Here is a 20990-nt window from a genome sequence, read left to right on the forward strand (position 1 = left end):
TTTCAGATTGCCCCAGAAACCCAGAGCCCAGCGACCTTGACGTGGGCGGAGACACTCGGGACGCGCGGCCTCTTCCCGCCGGCAGGGGCGGGGCCTGGTGGTGGGCGTGCCTGCGGAGAGGGGCAGGGGTGGGGCCTTCCGGGGGCGGGGCCAGGCTCCCGGGGGCGGGGCCTTCCGTGGGCGGGGCCAGGCGGGGGGCAGGCTCCCGGGGGTGGGGCCTTCCGTGGGCGGGCCCCGGGGGACGGAAGTGGCCTCTCGAGCGGAGACGCGCGGGGCGCCGAGTGGCCGACGCGGTGTCCGCTGGCGAGGCGGGCGGTCGTCCTGTCTTTGTACACCCGAATCCCTCCTTTGCCGCCTTCTCGCTGCCACAGCTTCCCGGGACGATGGTGCCCCGCCTGCTGCTGCTGCGCGCCTGGCCCCGGGGCCCTGCGGCTGGCCCGGGAGCCCCCAGCCGGCCCCTCAGCGCCGGCCCCGGGCCGGGCTCTTACCTGCAGCGCAGCATCGTGCCCACCATGCACTACCAGGACAGCCTGCCCAGGTGAGCCCGGCCCCCTCAGCGGACTCCAGTCACTCAGGATTCCTAGCTAACCCGCTCCTGCTCCAAATCCCTACCTCAGACTGCGTCCTCCCCCAGGCTGGAAGGCCTGTGACTTGCAGAATGTCCTGGCCCAGGAATCGAGACCCTCAGGTCCGCCTCCAGAGCTGCCCCTTCCCTGTCGGGCTCGCAGTTTCTCCGTCTTGAACCCTCTCACGTTTCCTCTCCATTAACCTAATTCCCAGCGGCAGACCCCGAGTCCCTCCCACTTCACCACTACCCTAACCCCTGCAACCAGGTGTCCCCGGGAGTAGTTACAGTTCCTGCTCAGAGTGGGAGCCGGCCAGTTCCTGGCGCCTGAGTAGCTGCCCACCCGCAACGTCAGGTACCCCAGCACCATCTCCCCTCAGCCCCTTCCTGGAGTCCGCTGTCCCTGTAGCACCTCAGCCCCGACAAGCACAGCCTCCCCTCCCCTCCCCTGGCCTTAACCTGCTAAGTCCAGTGCTCACCTGGGACCTGTCACTCTCCCTAACCCTGCTCCCTACCTCTCCCTCCAGATTCCTTGCCTTAGAATGTCCTACTTCCTCAGCACCCCCCCCCCCAACTTGAGCCCACTCTTTCCCACTCTCACAGAAGCCAAACACCTCGTATCCCGCCCCCCCCCCCCCATCATCTCCCCAACTCCATCTTTCAGATTCGACCCGGGGCTCGCTCACCCAGATGCTGACCCCCATACCACTGTAGGCACACCCCACCTTCGGAAACACTTCACCCCAAAACGCCTTTCTTTCCCTCTGAAAACAGCCCCAGTGAACCTTTCTCTCCCCTATCCTCACTTACTACTTCCTTAAATCTGGCTCCAGTTCTCCCAGTCTTTGAACTTCCAGCCTCATCTGAGCTGCCAGGTCTCCTCCAATGTTAGAAACCTCCCTTCACCCTAAAACCAAGCCTAACCCGACTCCTCTGTTCACTCACCATTTAGTTCTGGCGTCGAGGTGCACATGCGCCGCTAAGGCCCTTCTCTCTTTCCCACCAGAAGGCCATCAAGGATCCTCCAGGGCTTGGACTCCCTCTCCTTGAAAAGAGCAAACCGTATCACAGCATGGCCCCTAACTACTGGGATTTTTTTTTTGTTCACATTCAACAGCCACTTACACCAGCATCATGCCTGCCCACCCCCACCCTCCCAGGAAATGCAGTGTACAAAAATCGAGACAGAATGAGATTGTCTAAATGTGGCAGGAGGAGAGCGTGCAAAAGAGTCTTTGTGCTTGTGGGATAAAGCGGGGACCTGCCTGCTGCTGCAGCCTGTGACTGAGCAGAGCCAGTATGTAGGGGAAAGGTGAGGACTGACAGAGCCTGTCTTCTTGTGCCAAGCCCGGCGTCAGATGGTCACTCACTGTCGGGCAGCCCTGGGCCCCACCCAGGTGAAAGATCAGAGGAGTTGTCTGCACTTCCGAATTGGAAAACCGAAAGAATATTCAGCGTTATGGACTCCTGCTTCTTCCACAGCATAAAAATCTGTAGGAATCTGGAGGTCCAAACCATTTCACTCAGTACTCAATCTTAAGCAACCACGGCCCCAGGCAGCCATTACCACATCTCTAGTGGGAGTTAGATGAGATGAAATTGCTTCTCCCACTGAGAGTCTAGGCTAGTAAGCACTCCTGGTGATGTCTCACTTGGGGAAAGGCCCTGCCTTTGAAACCGGGCAGAGCTTAGTTTCAGATTCTTCACCTGCAACTTGGGGCAGTTCAGTTTACCTGGAGGCCAGGTGTTTATCTGTGAAGGAGAGGCAACAACACAGTTTTTAGTGCTATGGGAAGCTTAGACTGAGATAAGGCCTTGCCCTCTGCCTGGCCCTCTTATCACTGCTGCCTTTTAACCAAGTAACCTTGGACTTGTTCCTTTAGGAACTCTTATACTATCATTTGCTTATTTTTTTTTTTTAATGATTGATTGATTTATTTGAATGGCAGCAATAGGAGAGAGGGAGGGAGACAGAGATATCTTCCATCTGTTGATTTACTCCCCTAATGGCCCCAATGGCCAGGGCTGGGCCAGGCTGCAGCTAAGAGCCAGGAGCTTCTTCTGGCTATCTCAAGTGGGTGCAGGGGTCCAAGCACCTGGGCCATCTTCTGCTGCTTACCCAGGAGCATTAGCAAGGAGCTGGATCAGAAGTGGAGCATCTGGGACTTGAACCAGTGTCCGTATGGGATGCCAGCACTGCAGACAGGTGACTTAACCTGCTACGCCACAGCGCCAGCCCCTATTTGCTTATTTTTTAAGTGTCATTTTGTTCTTGATCCTTTCTTTTTTTTTTTTGTTAGTGTGATAAAATAGGCATAATAAAATCAGCCATTTTGGCACTTAGAGGTATGATTAAGGTGGATGTTGGGGTCGGTGCTGTGGTGCAGGTTAATCCTCCACCTTCGGTGCCGGCATCCCATAGGGCACTCGTTCTAGTCCTGGCTGCCCCTCTTCCAGGCCAGCTCTCTGCTATGGCCTGGGAAAGCAGTGGAGGATGGCCCAAGTGTTTGGGCACTGCACCTGCATGGGAGACAGGAAGAAGCACCTGGCTTCTGGCTTTGGATCGGCGCAGTTCCAGCTATTTCGGCCATCTGGGGAGTGAACCAATAGAAGGAAGACCTTTCTGTCTCTCCCTCTCACTGTCTGTAATTCCACCTCTCAAATAAATAAATCTTAAAAGGTAGATGTTATTTTTAAGGGTTGTATTTGCATAACCTGAGAATATAAAACTGCCTGACTTGATCACATTAATTCACATTATTAATGGATAAGCATGTGATGCTGTGGATTTAGAGACCAACCAGTCGTGGCGAGGAGCTTACTTACAGCAAGGGGAAGTTTGGCAGGGAAAGAGGCAGTTATGATATAATGTGGTAAGTGGGAAGCAGCATCTTACAGTCATTAAGATCAAGTGACAGGGATCAGACCTGCTTTTTTTGGGGGATTTATTTATTTATTTGAAAGGCAGAGAGAGTCAAATCTGCTGGTTCACTCCCCAAATGCCTGCAACAACTGCAGCTAGGCCATGTTGAAACCTGGAGTCAGGAGCTTTATCCAGGTCTCGCATGTGGATGGCAGGAGCCCAAGTACTTGGGCCGTCATCCTGCTGCCTCCCAGGCACATTTGCAGGAAGCTGGATCAGAAGCAGGCACTCCAGTGCCATATGCAGGCCTCCCCAGCCTTACCCCCTGTGTCACAACACCCAGCCCTCAGACCTACTTTTTAATCCCTGCTCCACCTCTTGCTGTCATCGCAGCCATGAGCAAGTCATCTCACCTTAAAAAGGGAATGATAATTCCATCATAATTAGAATTAGAATAGTACTCTGATATAAAGCAGTTAGTGCGGGGGTCTGGCACATAGTATTCAGTAGATACTCACAAGTATTGCTTTAAACAGACCTTTTTTCCATGTCTGGAACGTACCCGAAGTGACCCATTGTGTCAGTGTGGAGGTTTGAGTGACTTAGTGCCTGGGTGAGAGAAGAAGGCATCACAGTGGAGCTGACACTAGCGGCAGAATCTGAGAGGAGGGAGGGAGGGGAGTGCAGCAGGTGCCTAGGAGCAGAAGCTTGAAACAGCAAGTTCAGAGAGTTTGAGAAGTTTATGGTAGGCCCAACCTAAAGAATCCCATTTAGGCCTTAAGATACTGCAATTGGCCTGGGGGTATGTATGGGGAGGAGAGGCCTACGGTATCATTAAAAAGGCAATTATCAGATTCCATGTTGGGTCTATAATTGATCCCCAGTAAATGTCTGTTATCTGGGTTTTTTGTTTTTTGTTTTGTTTGAGAGACAGAGCTCCATCCTTTGCCTCACTCTGCAAATGCCACAGTGGCCTGGGTCAGGCCAAAGCCAGGAGCTGCGAATTCAATCCAGGTGTCCCATGTGGATGGCAGAAACCCAGTTATCCTCCTGTCACCTGCCTCTCAGGGTCTGCATTAGTAGGAAGCTGAAGTCAGGAGCCAAAGCTAAATGCCCAGCCCTGTTGTTCTTCTTTTAATCCCTGTTCATTGTAGGTGATGACTGGAATTCTCTGGAATTCATGTGGGAGGCATGCGAGCAGAGTTCCAGATGTGGAGAATAGTGGAGGTAGCAACCATAATGTTCTGGGCCCAAAGGGCCTGTCTTTTAGACAGATTGCCGTAGCACCAGAGTTACTGTATTCCCAAGCAGCCCTGTGAAAGCTCTCCGAATTACCAATGGATTGTATATGTTTAGAGAAGGCTTTGTAGCCCTGTCCTTGCAGGAAGGATAAAGTGCCTGCCTGGGCTGGTTGGATCATTAATCAGGAGTCTGAGAGTAATTTACACAGCACTTACTTTTCTTCCATCTTTTTTTCTTTTTAAAGATTTATTTTATTTTCTTTCAAAGGTAGAGTTACAGAAAGAGAGATCTTCCGTCTGCTGGTTCACTCCCCCAAAAGACCACACAGCTGGGGCTGGGGCTGGGCCAGGCTGAAGCCAGGAGTTGTCTGGGTTTCCCACATGGGTGCAGGGGCTCAAGTACTTCAACCATCTTACACTTCTTTCCCTGATGGAGGGAGCTGTATGGGAAGAGGACTAGAACTGGCGCCCGTATGGGATACTGACGTCACAGGCGGTGTCTTAACTCGCTGTCCCACAATGCAGGCCCTTCCATCTTTACTGTGGCAAATGCCGGGGGTTGGGGTGGGGAAGAGGGAACTGCCAAAACCCAGGCTCTGCCTTTTTCAAGGCCTGGAGAATGACATCCCTGAGAGCTCAAGGACCCCTGGTGTACACATGAAAGCTCCTTTGATGTTCTTCAAGGAACTGTGGAGGAAGCAGGTGTGCACAGAGGCGGGCGGTGACCTCACATCTTGCTTTTTTGGAGAGAATAAATGTCAACTCGAAGAATAGTATGTGAGCATTTATTGAAAAGGAAATTGTTAGAATCAAGGCTTTTGTAGTAGCAAGTTATAGAGACTCCAGTTCAGTGTGGCTTGAGCAAATAAGACCATGTAAACAGAACTGAGCATAGACTGCAAATGGAGTCTGAGACATTGTGTAACTTGTCACCTATAATCGTGCGACTGAGGATGAAATGGCAGACTGGATTCACACCTATTTCCACTTCGTTGGTAATTCTTAGACTTTGGGATTTTATAGATTAGTAAAATTATGGGGGGAAATACCATCAACATTCTCTGGAGGAGGACAGGAGATATATCTATTTATCTATCTATCTATCTATCTATCTACATATATATATATATATATATATAGAGAGAGAGAGAGAGAGAGAGAGAGAGAAGGAAATAAATCATCACTGTGAAAACTTGTTTTACCCCTATAAAGTAAAAATCAAGCTAGAGTTAACACTCCAGAAGTGTGTAAGGGACTGGTTTGTTGTTGTTTGAAACACAGTGAATCATAGACAGACAGATGTCTCCCATCTAAACACTCAGAGCTGCCGGGGCTGGGCTGGGCCAAAGCCAGGAACCGGGAGCTCAACCCAGTTCTCCCATGTGGGTGGCAGGGACCCAAGTTTTTGAGCCATCATCTGCTGTGTCCCAGGTGCACATTAGCAGTAAGCTAGAACAAGAGCAGAGATGGGACTTGAACCCAGGCTCTCCAATATGGGATGCTGGCATCCCAAGCTGTGTCTTTATTTATTTAAAGATTTATTTATTTGAGAGCTAGAGTTACAGACAGAGAGAGGGAGAGACAGAGAAAGGTCTTCCACCCGCTAGTTCACTCCTCAAATGATCACAGTGGCCAGAGTGGAGCCTATCTAAAGCCAGGAGCCAGAAGCTTCTTCTGGGTCTCCCATGTGGGTGCAGGGCCCAAGCACTTGGGCCATCTTCTGCTGCTTTCCCAGGAGCATTAGCAGGGAGCAGGACCAGAAGTGGAGCAGCCAGGACTCTACTGGGGCCCTTATGGGATGCTGGCTTCACAGGTGGCAGCTTTACCCACTGTGCCGCAACACCAGCCCCCACACAGTGTATCTTATAGTACACTTTTAAACTGTACTTTGTACTTTGTGGATAATGTTTCAGTTTTCCTAAATGACTGATACATATTAATATTTTGCACAAGATCAGTGTTAATTTTGAGTTGGCACAGGTTGCCTAACAAATTACAGTTGTTTTAATACCAGGTGAATAAAACTATTGAAAGACAAAATACACCTCATCATCCTAATTTCGTTTCTCCATGGACCAGTAACTTCATCACAGGAAATCTACTAGTAGAGAGTGATAAGTAGGCCAACTCTTGTTCCTGTTATTAAACACATGGAAGTATCTGGTTCTTCCCAGTAGGATTCCTGGTGGCCAGGCATGGCCTGACAGTTCTCAATTCCTGTCTTTCTGTGAACGCAGCTCTCATGTTTGGCTGACCCTTGGACAGATCTTTATTTCAGTATTAGGTGATTCTCTGTTATAGAATGCACAAGAAAGAAAGTTTAAAAAAGAACCTTTTTCTTTTTATCCTGGAGGGAAAAATGCAGTGGTTCAAATGGACAGAATTAAATCAGTGCCAATACAGTTTTAGCTCAGGTACAGCAATTGTGCCAAGGAAACAGGAATACTTGGCATAGCTTCTCAGTGCCCATTTTGAATCTATTATTGTTACTAAAAATATGTAACTCAAAAAGTTAGTTATCATTGCGCTTAAAAACAGAGTTGCCAGTTATGCTTACATCAGTAAATCCACGGATTCTGTTTTGCCAGTGGCTTCCCATCATTGGCTTTTTGGAATGAAACTAATTATCCAGTAATTGATGTATTAGTTTGGCATGTGAAGCTGATTAGCGTCTTCTGGGTGTTGTCAGCCTTACACTGTCCTCGCTTTGTCCCCAGGCTGCCTATTCCCAAACTTGAAGACACCATTAGGAGATACCTGAGTGCCCAGAAGCCTCTCCTGGATGACAGCCAGTTCAGGTAAACACTGCGAACCCTGAGTGACCATGGTTGGGTGGTTCAAGAGAGGCCGGCAAGTAGTGGTGGGCCAAGCGCTGGGGAGCGTCTGTGGCTTGATGGGGTCTCCAGGAACCTGGAACCCAGTTTACACATCTGCAGGTTCAGGGAGTCGATTTTTCATTCATGAGGGACTGACCAAGCCTTCAGCCTAGAGTCCCTCCAGCCAGACTCAGACGGAAGCGGTTTCTAAGCCAGAATGCCAGGTTTGTCCTTTTGGATGCCTGGCTGGGGCACTTGGGCCGTTTGCAGAGGGCTGTGCTCTTGCTAGGGAGGTCCATTGAGAAGACAGTGTGGCAGACCGGAAGTTTGCTTGCAGAGTGTTCCCTGGGTTGGCTAGGGTGCCTCCCAGACTTAGGCTCTTTTCAGAACCTCACTGTATGACCTTGCTTGGAAATAGGGTGTTGCAGGCATAATGAGTTCACGTGAGGAGTTGGGTGAGTCCTTACTCCAGTGTGACTGATGGCCTTGTAAGAAAATGAACAGAGACACAGAGACTCCCACGTGAGGACGGAGGCAGAGGCTGGAGTGATATGTCAGCAAGCCAAGGAGCGCCACGGATTGCCAGCAACACCAGAAGCCAAGAGAAGCACATGGAGCAGTGGCCCGAGTGCACGTGCTCCTGTTGACTCCCTCATTTGTGTGTTTCCTGCCTCCAGACTGTGAGAGAATGCACTTCTGTTGTCTTAAGCCACCACGTGTGTGATGCTTTGTTATGACAGTCCTAGGAAACAAAGCAGCATGGAATTAGAAAGTAGTAGTGGATATTGTCAAAAAGTAGATTGCGTTAAGCTCTCGTAGCCTAGTGTGGTACTCTTTCCATGGTGAGAATTTTCTTGTTCAGGTAACTAGCATTGCCGTTGGAATCCCAGAGCCCTTCACTGGACAGTGAAGAGAAAACAGATGCGTTGTTCATCATGTAGTCCCCTGCTTTTAGCTGTTCTTTGTGAGTCACTGGAAGTTTCTCTTGGAATGGTAATGGACTAGTAATTAAATGAGGGTTATGTTTTAGACTGTCCTAAATCCTTAGCTGTATGAATTTTTAATCTTATATTATCTCTGTTTTACGCATCAAGAAACTGAGACTTAGACTGAGTAATCTGTCCAAAGTTACGCAATTTGAGAGTGACAGAGCCAGGATTTAAACTTGGCTCTTTTTGACTCTAAAGTTTATGTCCTTTTCTTCATGTCAAACTACCGCCTAGAGGACAGATTATTTTATGAGCTGTTGATTGTTCTTTCTGTTCAGTCATCCTAGAGATAATGTAGACTAATCCATTTTGGGTAGGTTCCTGTCCTGATGAGAGGTACTTTCTGTTCTCATTCCCAGGTCTTGGGATATGCCACTGGGGACCCAGAACTCTTTGTATGAGTTTTTGGCTTTGAATCTAAACATCTTGCACTGTGTACCATGGTTTGAATCTGTCTTTCCTTGAACATTTCAGGAAAACAGAACAATTCTGTAAGAGTTTTGAAAACGGAATTGGAAAAGAACTGCACAAGCAGCTGGTTGCCCAAGACAAGCGGAATAAACACACGAGCTACATCTCAGGTGGGAAGCCTCGTCTGCGGGCGTTGTTTTGGTCAGAGACCTCCATATTGCAAAGTCAGGCCTCTTCTCTCCTGTTTTGGTCTCAGGAATATTTTTGGTGAGACCAGCATTGAAGTAATGGCTCAGGCGTCTTCTGACGGCATGTCAAGGCTGCGTGACTTGCTCCTCTACTGCGGTACTTAGTCTAGAGCAGTGGCTTACTTTCTCCGAAAGCTGGCGATGAGACAGAACCTCTCAGTTGTTCCGTCTGAGTGCCACGCAGGATTAAGTCCTCCATCCCGTGAGTGAGTGCCACTCTGGGTCAGTCCTCTCTAGCCTTGGCTTTCATCACTTTATGCTCCCACAAAACCAAACCTGTTAGTCTTCCATTCTTCCATGTTGTTCCTGGCAAATTCTTTTAAGATCAGATATGAGGCCGGCACTGTAGCCTAGAGGATTAAGCCACCACCTGTGATGCCAGCATCCCATATGGCACCAGTTTGAGTCCCAGTTGCTCAACTTCCCATCCAGCTCCTTGCTTTTGATGCCTGGGAAAGCAGCGGAAGATGAGACAAGTCCTTGGGCCCCTACACCCGTGTGGGAGACCTGGAAGAAGCTCCTGGCTCCTGGCTTTGGCCGTACTGAACCCTGCAGTTGTGGGTATTTGGAGAGTGAACCAGTGGAGGGAAGATCTCTATCCCTCTCTCTCCGTAACTCTGACGTTCAAATAAAATAAATAAACTTAAAAAAGATCAGGGCTGGAGGGCAGGCATTTAGCCCAGGGGTTAAGATACCAGTTAAGACACCTGTGTCCCAGGTATCAGAGTACCTGGGCTTGATCCCTGTCTCTGGCTCCTCACTCCAGCTTCCCGCTGGTGCAGATCCTTTGAGGCAGTGGTGATGGATCCAGTAATTGGATCCTTGCCACTCATGTGGGAGATGTGGATTCCATTCCCAGCTCCTGGCTGCAACCCAGCCCAGCTCCGGCCATTGTGAGCATTTGAGGGAGAAACCAGCTTATGGTCCATCTCTTCCTTTCTCATTTCTCTGCTTCTCAAATAAATAAATTAACTAAAACAGAAAAAAGGAATACACACACACAACAGGCCGAGTTTGATGTGAGCATTTAGCCTAGTGGTTAAGACCCTGGTTAGGTTGCCTGTGCCTGAGTTCATGTCTGGCTCCTGCTCCTGCCTCTAGCTTCTTGCTGGTGCAGACCCCCAGAAGCAACAGTAAAGCCTCATGTGATTGGGTTCCCACCACCCGTGTGGGGCCCCTGGATTGAATTCCTGGCTGCTGGCTTTGGCCCAGCCCAGCCCAGCCCAGCCCAGGAAGTCCCAACCATTGTGGGCATTTTGGAGTGAACAATTGTATGGGAGCTCTCTGTGTATGTCTGTCTCTATCTCTCAAATTAATTAATTTTTAAAAAAGATCCATGGGTTGGCATTTGTGGCACAGCAGGTTAAATTGTCTCTTGGGACACCCACGTCCCACATTGGAGAGGCTGGTTTGAGTCCTAATGCAGGCACTTCCTATCCAGCGTCCTGCTTATGCTTCTGGGAAGACAGCAGAGGATGGCCCAGGTACCTGGGGCCCTGCCACCCATGTGGAGACTATCTGGAGTTCCTGGCTCCTGACTTGGGCCTAGCCCAGTTGCTGCAGGCATTTGGGGAGTAGACCAGCAGGTGGAAAATCTCTCACTCTTTCTATCTCTCCCTCTTTCTCTTTCACTTTGCCTTTTAAATCAATCAATCAATCAATCTTGAGGAGAAAAAAAAGAACCAGGGTAGTCTTTCTGTGTAAACTTCTCAGTTCTTTTCTCTCTCCATTCAGTTGTGGTTTCCAAAAGCCTCTATTTCTAAACTTCTTTTAGTTTAGTATAGGCTTTTATCAGAATTATAAAAGATATTTTAAAAAGTTTATGGGAAATGTAAAATATGAAAAAACTATGCATGGATTTCAATTTTTTTTTCACCAAAACAAACTCACCTTTTGATTCCATTTTTCACAAATTTTTTAAAGTACCCTTATACATGCATGTAGTTTAAAAAATCAGAGAGTCCAGGGGCCAGTACTGTGGCAGTGTGGGTTGGACCACTGCCTGCAACACCAGCATCCCATATGGGTGCCAGTTCGAGTCCTGCCTACTCCACTTCCAATCCAACTCCCTACTAGTGCATGTGAGAGAGCAGTGGACAGTGGCCCAAGTACTTGTTCCTCTTTATCTGTCTCTTTTTATGTTCCTCTTTATCTGTTTTTCTCTTTAAACTGGTAGCAATCACCTCCCTGGGAGACTTAAGAGTCCTTTTTTTTATTATTTTTTTTTCATTTTCAATTATCTTTATATACAGAAGATCGATTTAGTATATATTAAGTAAATATTTCATCAGTTTGCACCCACATAGAATATAAAATGTAAAATACCGTTTCAGTACTAGTTATAGCATTAATTCACATTGAACAACATGTTAAGGACAGAGATCCCATATGAAGAGTAAGTACACAGTGACTCCTGTTGTTGACTTAACAAATTGACACCCTTGTTTATGGCGTCAGTAATCTCCCTAGGCTCTAGTCATGAGTTGCCAAGGCTATGGAAGCCTTTTGATTTTGCCAACTTCGATCTTACTCAGACAAGGTCATAGTCAAAGTGGAAGTTCTCTCCTCCCTTCAGAGAAAGGTACCTCCTTCTTTGATGGCCCATTCTTTCTACTTGGATCTCACTCGCAGAGATCTTTCATTTAGGTTTGGTGTTTTTTTGTTTTGTTTTGTTTTTTTGTTTTGTTTTTTTTGCCAGAGTGTCTTGGCTTTCCATGCCTAAAATACTCTCATGGGCTCTTCAGCCAGATCCGAATGCTTTAAGGGCTGATTCTGAGGCCAGAGTGTTGTTTAGGACATCTGCCATTCTGTGAGTCTGCTGTGTCTCCTGCTTCCCATGTTGGATCGTTCTCTCCCTTTTTTATTCTATCAGTTAGTATTAGCAGACACTAGTCTTGTTTGTGTGATCCCTTTGACTCTTAGACCTATCAGTATGATCAATTGTGAACTGAAATTGATCACTTGGACTAGTAAGATAGCATTGGTACATGCAACCTTGATGTATTGGATTGTATTGGAATCCCCTGGCACATTTCTAACTCCACCATTTGGAGCAAGTCCGATTGAGCATGTCCCAAATTGTACATCTCCTCCCTCTCTTATTCCCACTCATATTTAACAGGGATCACTTTTCAGTTAAATTTAAACACCTAAGAATAATTGTGTGTTAATTACAGAGTTCAACCAATAGTATTAACTAGAACAAAAAAATACTAAAATGGATAAAGTATTAAATTGTACATCAACAGTCAGGGAGAGTCCTTTTTTAAATTACATTTCTCCCTAAACCCCAGGTGAAATCAAATGTTGCCAATTTTATCTCAAACATTTCTCCAACGTGTCCCTCCTCTTCATCTCCCTGGCCTCTGTCACAGTACAGGCGCATCATGTCCCACTTGTGCTGTGAGTAGTAGTCCCTAAATGAGATCGCCTCCAGCTCTCCCGGCCAGCACGTCCTCTGCACTGCTGCCCGCGTGCTGCTCCTACAATCCCATCTGGCTTTCATCCTGTCTCCCCCATGGGAGACCCAGATGGAATTCCAGGCCCTGATTTTGGCCTTGCCCAGCCCTGGATGTCATGGCTGTTTGGGGGAGTGAGCCAACAGATGGAGGATCTTTCTGTCTCTCCCTCTCTCTCTAGCTCTGCCTTTCAGATAAATAAATAAATGTTTTTTTAAAAAATCAGATAATTCTGTAAGACTTTTTGGGAAAAATAGCAATTTCCTACTCTCCCCTAATTTCTTCCCTTTTTGCCTTATTTCAGCTCCTAATTCTTTTTGAATATTCCCTGATCTCTCTAAATCCTATATTTATATTGCTACATCTTATTTTTTTTTTTTTGTTTTAGGCGTTAGCTATTGATGCATCACTATAGAAGATTAGAATTTAGTTGGCTTTTATATTGCTACCACACCTGTGAGTGCACACTTCTTATTCTCTTTTTCTCCCTATTTGTAATTTTGGTTAACTCAGTATCTCATGTTTACAGTAGTATTATGGTCATATAAATGTTATTGTCATGTAGCATATTGGGATTAGTTTTCTATTTCTGTAAAAACTTCTTGTTCTCTCTGAAGTTGGTAATTATACCATCTTTTCTTTACTTTAGCTTTCTCTGTACTTCCAGACTCTTGCTAAGCTGTCTGAATCTCCTCCCAGGACAGGCAACCACGTAACATCTTCTGCCAGTTTCGGCCATGATGAAGTCTCTTCTAGAACTCCTGGTTTGCTCCAGTCTGGATCTGGGGAGCTCTTGGCCTGTGGTGAAGCTGCTCCCTTGGGCTCTTGCCCCATCTGTCTTACCTCTGTTCCTTCTTCAGGCGCTTCATCATCCTCTCTGTTGTCTTAAATCTGAGAGAGAGAGAGAGAGAGAGAGAGAGAGAGAGAGAGAGAGAGGAGAGAGGCTTGTCAGTTACAGGCTTCCCATGTGATCGGGCTACACTCTTTGCTTGGATTCGGGTGGGTAGGAGCCCCAGGGAGTGGGGAGGATTGCTAGTGTTGCGGAAGTGTGGGGAGGAAGGTTCAGGATCTCAGCTGTGACTTACAGTCCCCCATTTTACTTTGTCCAGAGTGGGAGGGAGTCTTAGGGTGGCGGGGGTGAGCTAATTAAAGTCTTTCAGCCAGGTATATCCAGCCCGCCTGTTCCCCAGCGCCCTGCAGGTTCTGCTGGGTAAATCCGATTTTCCCTGTGCTGTCTCCTGCAAGGTTAGGACTGGTTTTCTTGAATTTGTTGTGGGCGTTACCAGTTGTCCGCTTGTTTTCCAGCTTCCAGTATTTGCTCTCTTCTTCCACTCTCTTAGCCTTATTGATTTATGTCTCTTTATGGTCATTTTACTATAGAAGGGTTCTTGCATTTTTTAAAGGTTTAGTTGAGAGTCAGAGTTACCTACAGAGAGAAGAGATAGATAGAGATGTCTTCCATCTACTGGGTCACTCCACAAATGGCTACAATGGCTGGATCTGGGCCAATCCAAAGCCAGGAGCCAGGAGCTTCTTCCAGGTCTCCCACGTGGGTGCAGGGGCCCAAGCACTTGGATCATCCTCCGCTGCCTTCCCTAGGCCACCAGCAGGGAGCTGGATCAGAAGTGGAGCAGCTGAGACTAGAACTGGCAACCATATGGGATGCTGGCACTGCAGGCGGAGGCTTAACCTACTACACCATGGCACCTGCACCGGGTTCTTGCATTTATGTCTTCTTTCATCAACTATATCTTACCCACCAGTACTTTTTTGCACTTAGTGCACTGCACTTCACCAGAGTTCTTTCCAAATCACTGACCTTGCCCTATTCCTCTCAATCCCCTGGACCAGGCCCTGGCACAGCACTGATTCTTCAGGAATGGAATAGAATGAATGGATCGACAAATGAGTAACAGATAGATTTACATCTTCTGATCCTTTTCCAGGCTTTTCCATGTGGAAATAATTTCATCCAATGGGAGATGGTCCAGTGGAAGATGTAGAGATTGTTCTTGCTAATCCCTCCGGGAACTTCCCTTAAAGACACATTTTTCTTTTTTTTTTTTTTTTTTTTAAGATTCATTTATTTATTTATTTGAAAGGCAGAGGTATAGAGAGGCAGAGGCAGAGAGAAAGAAATAATCTTCCATCTGCTGGTTCACTCCCTAAATGGCCATAACAGAGCTGGGCCCATCTGAAGCCAGGAGCCAGGAGTTTCCTCCAGGTCTCCCACGCAGGTGCAGGGGCCCAAGGACTTGGGCCATCCTCTACTGCTTTCCCAGGCCACAGCAGAGAGCTGAATCAGAAGTGGAGCAGTGCTTGCTTCAGCACATATACTAAAATCTGAGTGATACAGAGAAGATTAGCGTGGCCCCTGCGCAAGGATGACATGCAGATTCTTGAAGCTTTCCATAGTTTTGTGGTATAGCGGGTAAAGCCAATGTTGGCAGTGCCAGCATACCTATGGGTGCTGGTTCAAGTCCCGGCTGCTCCACCTCCGATCCAACTCTCTACTGTGGCCTAGGAAAGCAGTGAAAGATGGCCCAAGTCTTTGGGCCCCTGCACCTGCGTCCGAGACCCTGAAAAGGTTGCTGGCTCGTACCTTCAGATTGGTGCAGGTCCAGCCGTTGTGGCCATCTGGGGAGTGAACTAGTGGATGAAAGACCTCACTCTCTGTCTGCCTCTGCCTCTCTTTAACTCTGCTTTTCAAATAAGTAAATAAATGTTAAAAAAAAAAAAAAAAGAAGAAGAAGAAGAAGAAGAAAAAGTGGAGCAGCCAGGACTCGAACCAGCGCCCATATGGGATGCTGGCACTGCAGGCAGCTGCTTTACCCGCTACGCCACAGTGCCGGCCCTGACACATTTTTCTGATAAAATATCACAGCGGGGATTTTTACAGGCAGAGTGTGCCCAGAAAGTCCACATATGAAAGGTCTTCAAAAAGTTTGTGTGGGGCCAGGTGTTTGGCCTAGGTGTTGAGATGCCACTTCAGACACTCCTGTCCCACGCTGGAGCACCTAGGGTCTGTCCTGGCGCTGGCTCCGGATCCCAGTTCCAGCCTCCTGCCAGTGCAGACCTGGGAGGCAGCAGGTAGTGGCTTAGGCACTCGGGTCCTTCCACTCGCATGGAAGACCTGAGTTGAGTTCCTGGTTCTTGGATAGTCAGCAGATGGGAGCTCTCCCTTTCTGTCTCTGTTTCTCTGCCTCTCAAATTAAGAAGAAAGAAAGTTCTTGGAAAATGCACATTGTGAAAACATTGCATGGATTGTGGAATATTTTTCACCAAAATCTTTTAATTCCATTTCCTGTGAACTTTTTGTGTCTCAGAGACACAAAAGCTTGTCTATTAATATTCATGGCGTTATTTGGCAATATGAAGAACTGATACATGCAACAACATAGATGACCCTCAAAAACATGCTCCTAAGTGACAGATGCTAGGTGCAAAAAGCCATCTATTGTATGATCCCGTTCACATATCATGGATTGTTGCAGAAGCTCCACCTTCTGGAGGTTGAAGGCATTTCCCCTGCCTGTGCTTAAAGTTTTTTTCTTACATTTTATTTTTGAAGACATTACCTGTGTTTTTTATTTTATTTTATTTTATTTTGTAGGCCCCTGGTTTGATATGTACTTAACTGCTCGAGACTCCGTTGTTCTGAACTTTAATCCATTTATGGCCTTCAATCCTGACCCCAAACCCGAGTATAACGACCAGCTCACCCGGGCGACCAACATGACCGTTTCTGCCATCCGGTTTCTGAAGACGCTCCGGGCTGGCCTACTGGAGCCGGAAGTGTTCCACCTGAACCCTGCCAGAAGCGACACCAACACCTTCAAGAGACTCATACGCTTCGTGCCTTCCTCTCTGTCCTGGTACGGGGCCTACTTGGTCAACGCATATCCCCTGGATATGTCCCAATATTTCCGGCTTTTCAACTCCACGCGTTTACCCAAACCCGGTCGGGATGAACTCTTTACAGATGAAAAGGCTAGACACCTCCTGGTTCTAAGAAAGGGAAATTTCTATGTCTTCGATGTCCTGGATGAAAATGGGGACATGCTGAGCCCCTCAGAAATCCAGGCACATCTGAAGTACATTCTCTCGGACAGCAGCCCAGTCCCCGACTTTCCCCTGGCGTATCTGACCAGCGAGAACCGGGACGTCTGGGCAGAGCTCCGGCAGGAGCTGGCGACTGGCAGCAATGAGGAGGCCCTGAGCAAAGTGGACTCTGCCGTGTTCTGCCTCTGCCTCGATGACTTCGCCATCAGGGACCTTGTCCACCTGTCCCACAGCATGCTGCATGGCGACGGCACTAACCGCTGGTTTGATAAGTCCTTCAACCTCATCCTGGCCAAGGACGGCACCGCTGCCGTCCACTTTGAGCACGCCTGGGGAGATGGTGTGGCGGTGCTCAGGTTTTTTAACGAGGTCTTTAAAGACAGCACGCAGACTCCTGCCATCACTCCGCAGAGCCAGCCGGCCACCCTTGACTCCGCGGCGGCCGTGCAGAAGCTCAGCTTCGAGCTGAGTGATGCCCTGAAGGCCGGCATCAGCGCTGCCAGAGAGAAGTTTGAGGCCACCGTGAGAACCCTCACCATCGACTGCATGCAGTTTCAGAGGGGAGGCAAGGAGTTCTTGAAGAAGCAGAAGCTGAGCCCGGACGCGGTGGCCCAGCTGGCCTTCCAGATGGCCTTCCTGCGGCAGTACGGGCGGACGGTGGCCACCTACGAGTCGTGCAGCACCGCGGCGTTCAAGCACGGCCGCACCGAGACCATTCGGCCCGCGTCCGTCTTCACCAAGAGGTGCTCCGAGGCCTTCGTCAGGGAGCCCTCAAAGCACAGCGCCGGCGAGCTGCAGCAGATGGTGGCCGCCTGCTCCAAGTACCACGGCCAGCTGACCAGAGAAGCGGCAATGGGTGAGGCGGGGGTGGGAGCGGGCCTCTGGCTCTGCGTTTGGGTAGGCTCCGTCATATTCAACCCCTGTTAACCCATGGTTTAGTCCATCTGCCAGCTCCCTAAGGGATTTTTTTTTTTTTTACTCTCATGGTCTGAACAGCCGAGCAGCCCCTGGGGATCAGCATGGCCCTCCTAAAGCAGGGATGGGGAACCGCATCCAACTTCACCCTCATTTAAGGCACGTGCAGCCATGATGCCTGGTTCTCCCTTCTCGGTTGTTTTCTGGTTACCAGACTCACTTTTTACAATTTAGGACTTCCCGGCCCGCAGCCCCTCTTATTTCACGTTGTCCCTGTCGTCTGGGAAGCTGGCCCCCGGTTACTCAGTGTCACCCTCCTTCTCCTCTTTGGGGCAGCATCTGAGACCTGCACAGGTCCCGGGGGCCCTGCAGTCCGGTCCTGGCGCCGCAGGGCCTCCGAGACCCTCTGGTCTTCTCCTGTCCGTTTGGTGGGTTGGAACCTGAGGCCGCCGGCCCAGTGGTACTCAGCAAGTTCGTGGTAAGACTGGGCTCAGGACCCTGGCCAAACACCCTCTCCCCTTTGCGACACTGACACAGTCTGGTCTATTACCTTGGGTTTTGAGTCCACAGCTCTCTTCACGTACTGCTTGACTATTTGACTAAACAGATTCAGAATTTTGAAAATTTCAGACTCTTTTTTAGCTCAGCTGTTGATAATTTTATTTTAAAATGTATGATGGAGCATTTTTAAATAGAACTAAAAATCTAGAATGAGCTGCCCTGAAGGCTAGTGAGCAGGAGGTAGGCGTGCAGAGACAGAGAGACCCTCTTTCCCCTCTCCAGTGGGTGGAGCTTTCTCTCCTGGGCGGGGCTTTCTCCCTGTGGGCGGGAGGTTTTCCCAGGGCCCTTTGCAGCTCTGGGGTGCTGAGCTCTGCTTTTCCTTTTCATCGCTCACAGGCCAGGGCTTTGACCGACACCTGTTTGCTCTGCGGTGCCTGGCAGCAGCCAAGGGGATCGTCTTGCCTGAGCTCTACCTGGACCCTGCGTACGGGCAGATAAACCACAACATCCTGTCCACCAGCACGCTGAGCAGCCCGGCCGTGAGCCTGGGGGGCTTTGCCCCTGTGGTCCCTGATGGCTTTGGTGTTGGGTATGCCGTCCATGACAACTGGATAGGCTGCAATGTCTCCGCCTACCCGCACCGCAATGCCCGCGAGTTCCTCCAGTGTGTTGAGAAGTCTTTAGAAGACATGTTTGATGCCTTAGAAGGCAAATCCCTCAGAACCTAGCCCGGGGCAGGTGGAGCGCCTCCACTGCTTCCTCATGCTGAAAATGGGGACCTGTGCACCCGGTGGGTGCTGTCCTGGGCCTAATGAAGGTGATCGTCAGGGGCCTGGGCCTCCAGAGCCGCAGGCCTGAGCTTTAAAATCATGGATTTAAAGCGAGCATGTGATTTCCAAGTGGGACTCGATGAGGAGAGGGTTCAGTTTGAAGAGCGTTTGATCAGGAGCTAGGGTTTGGGACGATAACTCAGGTGCTTTTATTATTTAAGCAGAAATAAATGTGGCTGCTGCTTGGAGAGGAGTCCTCGTCATTGCCTCCCTCTGGTGGCCTTGTGTCCATGGAGGACCTGCCCACAGAAGGCTCAGGAGGTTCAGGGAGCCGCGCCGTCTTCAGGTGCCGTCCTGTCCGCGGCCTGGCCCGGTCCCGCCCCTGCTGCCAGGGATGCGCTGCTGCTGCTCCGTCCGCCCTGGAGGCCGTGCCCCTGGCTTAGGGAAGTGCCACTGTCCTGTCGCCTGGCAGTGTTTGCGGTCCCCAGCTGTGGCTGAGGGTGGGAGGCGTGACTCTTCACACCTTGCACTGAGGAACCCATGTCACCGAGTGGACCGCACACAGACGGTTCCTCACCAGTTCACTGTCAAAACCCTGCCGTAACGTGAAAGAGTGCTTTTATCACTGCTGAAAAGGAAGGGGTCTCATTGGTGTCTAATTTGCCATTAGTTTGCATTCCCAGTGGCTTCCCAGCCAGTTGTCGGTACAGCTGGGATTTTTTAAAATGTGTATTTATTATTTACTTGAACAGTAATTACAGAAGGTGGGTGGAGTTAGGGAGTGGGAGGGAGATCGTCCATCTGCTGGTTCACTCCCAACAGCTGCTGGGGCTGAGCCAAGCTGAAGCCAGGAACCAGGAACTCCATCTGGGTCTCCCACGTGGGTGCAGAGGCCGAAGTAATAGGACCGTCCTCCACTGCTTCCCCAGGTGCACTAGCAGGGAGTTGGATTGGAAGTAGAGCAGCCAGGACTAGAACTGGTGCTCAGATGGGACGCCGGTGTTACAGACCTGCTGTGCCACAATGCCAGCCCCAACAGCTGGGATTTGAATTCTGGAATGACTAGGTGACAGAGTACTTTCAATGCTTTACTTCATTTAATCTTCCTTATAGGGGTCGGCACCGTGGTGCACTAGGTTGATCCTCCGCCTGCGGTGCCAGCATCTCATATGGGCGCTGGGTTCTATAGTCCCGGTTGCTCCTCTTCCAGTGCAGCTCTCTGCTGTGGCCCGGGAGTGCAGTGGAAGATGGCCCAAGTGCTTGGGTCTCGCACCCGCATGGGAGACCAGGAGGAAGCACCTGGCTGCTGGCTTTGGATTGGTGCAGCTCTGGCCGTAGTGGCCACTTGGGGAATGAAGCAACGGAAGGAAGACCTTTCTCTCTGTCTCTCTCTCTCTCACTGTATCTTTGCCTGTCAAACAAATAAAAATAAAATCTTTAAAAAAAGAAAAAGAGAAAAAATCTTATAGTTCGTATGAACCTACCTTCATGTTTTCTTCGCTCACAATTCATGTGGGCGGAGCGGCCGCTCTATGAACGCCCAGCAGGCACCAGGGCCCCTGTATTCTGTAGGTTGCTCAGAGAGGCACTTGATGGCTGCCAGGGCACGTAAACCTGATGCTGCTCTCTGTCATGGATTGCGATCAGAACATCGACTGCCATCCTGAGTCCCCGGTTCCTTCTCGCTTTCTGACCATAGGCGGTTATTGTGCCTCTCGGGTCTACGAGTTCCTCTTTGTAAAAGGGGGATAATTCCCACAGCATGGGGAGCGCATAAGCATTACCTGTAACGACAGAGGTGAGGCGCCTGCCACTCGGCTGAGACTGAATCTGTCTTCTCACTGCTCTGTGACGCCTGCTGCTTTCCTTCACTCCTCACTGAAGTGCTGGCTGCACTTGCACGGCGAGGCCTCCACAGCACAGCTCCTGACACTGTGGCCTCACTGGATCTTGGACGGCTGAAGGATTACGTAGTGCTACGTTCAGAGCAATACACGTTGGGTGCACACTAGCCGGTCTCAGTGCTGAGCATTCCCATGTATACCTCCTGACTCTTCCTTCTTGTCTTGGATTCGTGTTACGAAGGATTCCAGAACGGCAGCTAGGATGGCAAAGACACTTAACTGGTTTTTTATTTATGTATTTGACAGG

At 49.3% G+C, this 20990-nt stretch overlaps 1 protein-coding gene and 1 non-coding gene across 2 annotated transcripts; both read left to right on the top strand.

Annotated features, from left to right (window-relative positions):
* The first annotated feature begins 248 nt into the window (after window positions 1–248).
* Window positions 249–20253, top strand: CPT2 (carnitine palmitoyltransferase 2). Its single transcript, XM_062191356.1, has 5 exons — window positions 249–538; window positions 7387–7467; window positions 8949–9055; window positions 16205–17509; window positions 18466–20253. Exons 1-5 carry the CDS (start codon window positions 384–386, stop codon window positions 18795–18797), a joined length of 1980 nt encoding a protein of 659 aa, XP_062047340.1. The 5' UTR covers window positions 249–383; the 3' UTR covers window positions 18798–20253.
* LOC133761266 (U6 spliceosomal RNA) lies at window positions 14907–15010 on the top strand. Its single transcript, XR_009866067.1, has one exon. It is a non-coding gene; the product is annotated as a U6 spliceosomal RNA (small nuclear RNA).
* Window positions 20254–20990: the final 737 nt, after the last annotated feature.

The sequence above is a fragment of the Lepus europaeus genome, chromosome 5 (assembly GCF_033115175.1).
Source record: "Lepus europaeus isolate LE1 chromosome 5, mLepTim1.pri, whole genome shotgun sequence".
Classification (NCBI taxonomy): Eukaryota; Metazoa; Chordata; class Mammalia; order Lagomorpha; family Leporidae; genus Lepus; species Lepus europaeus.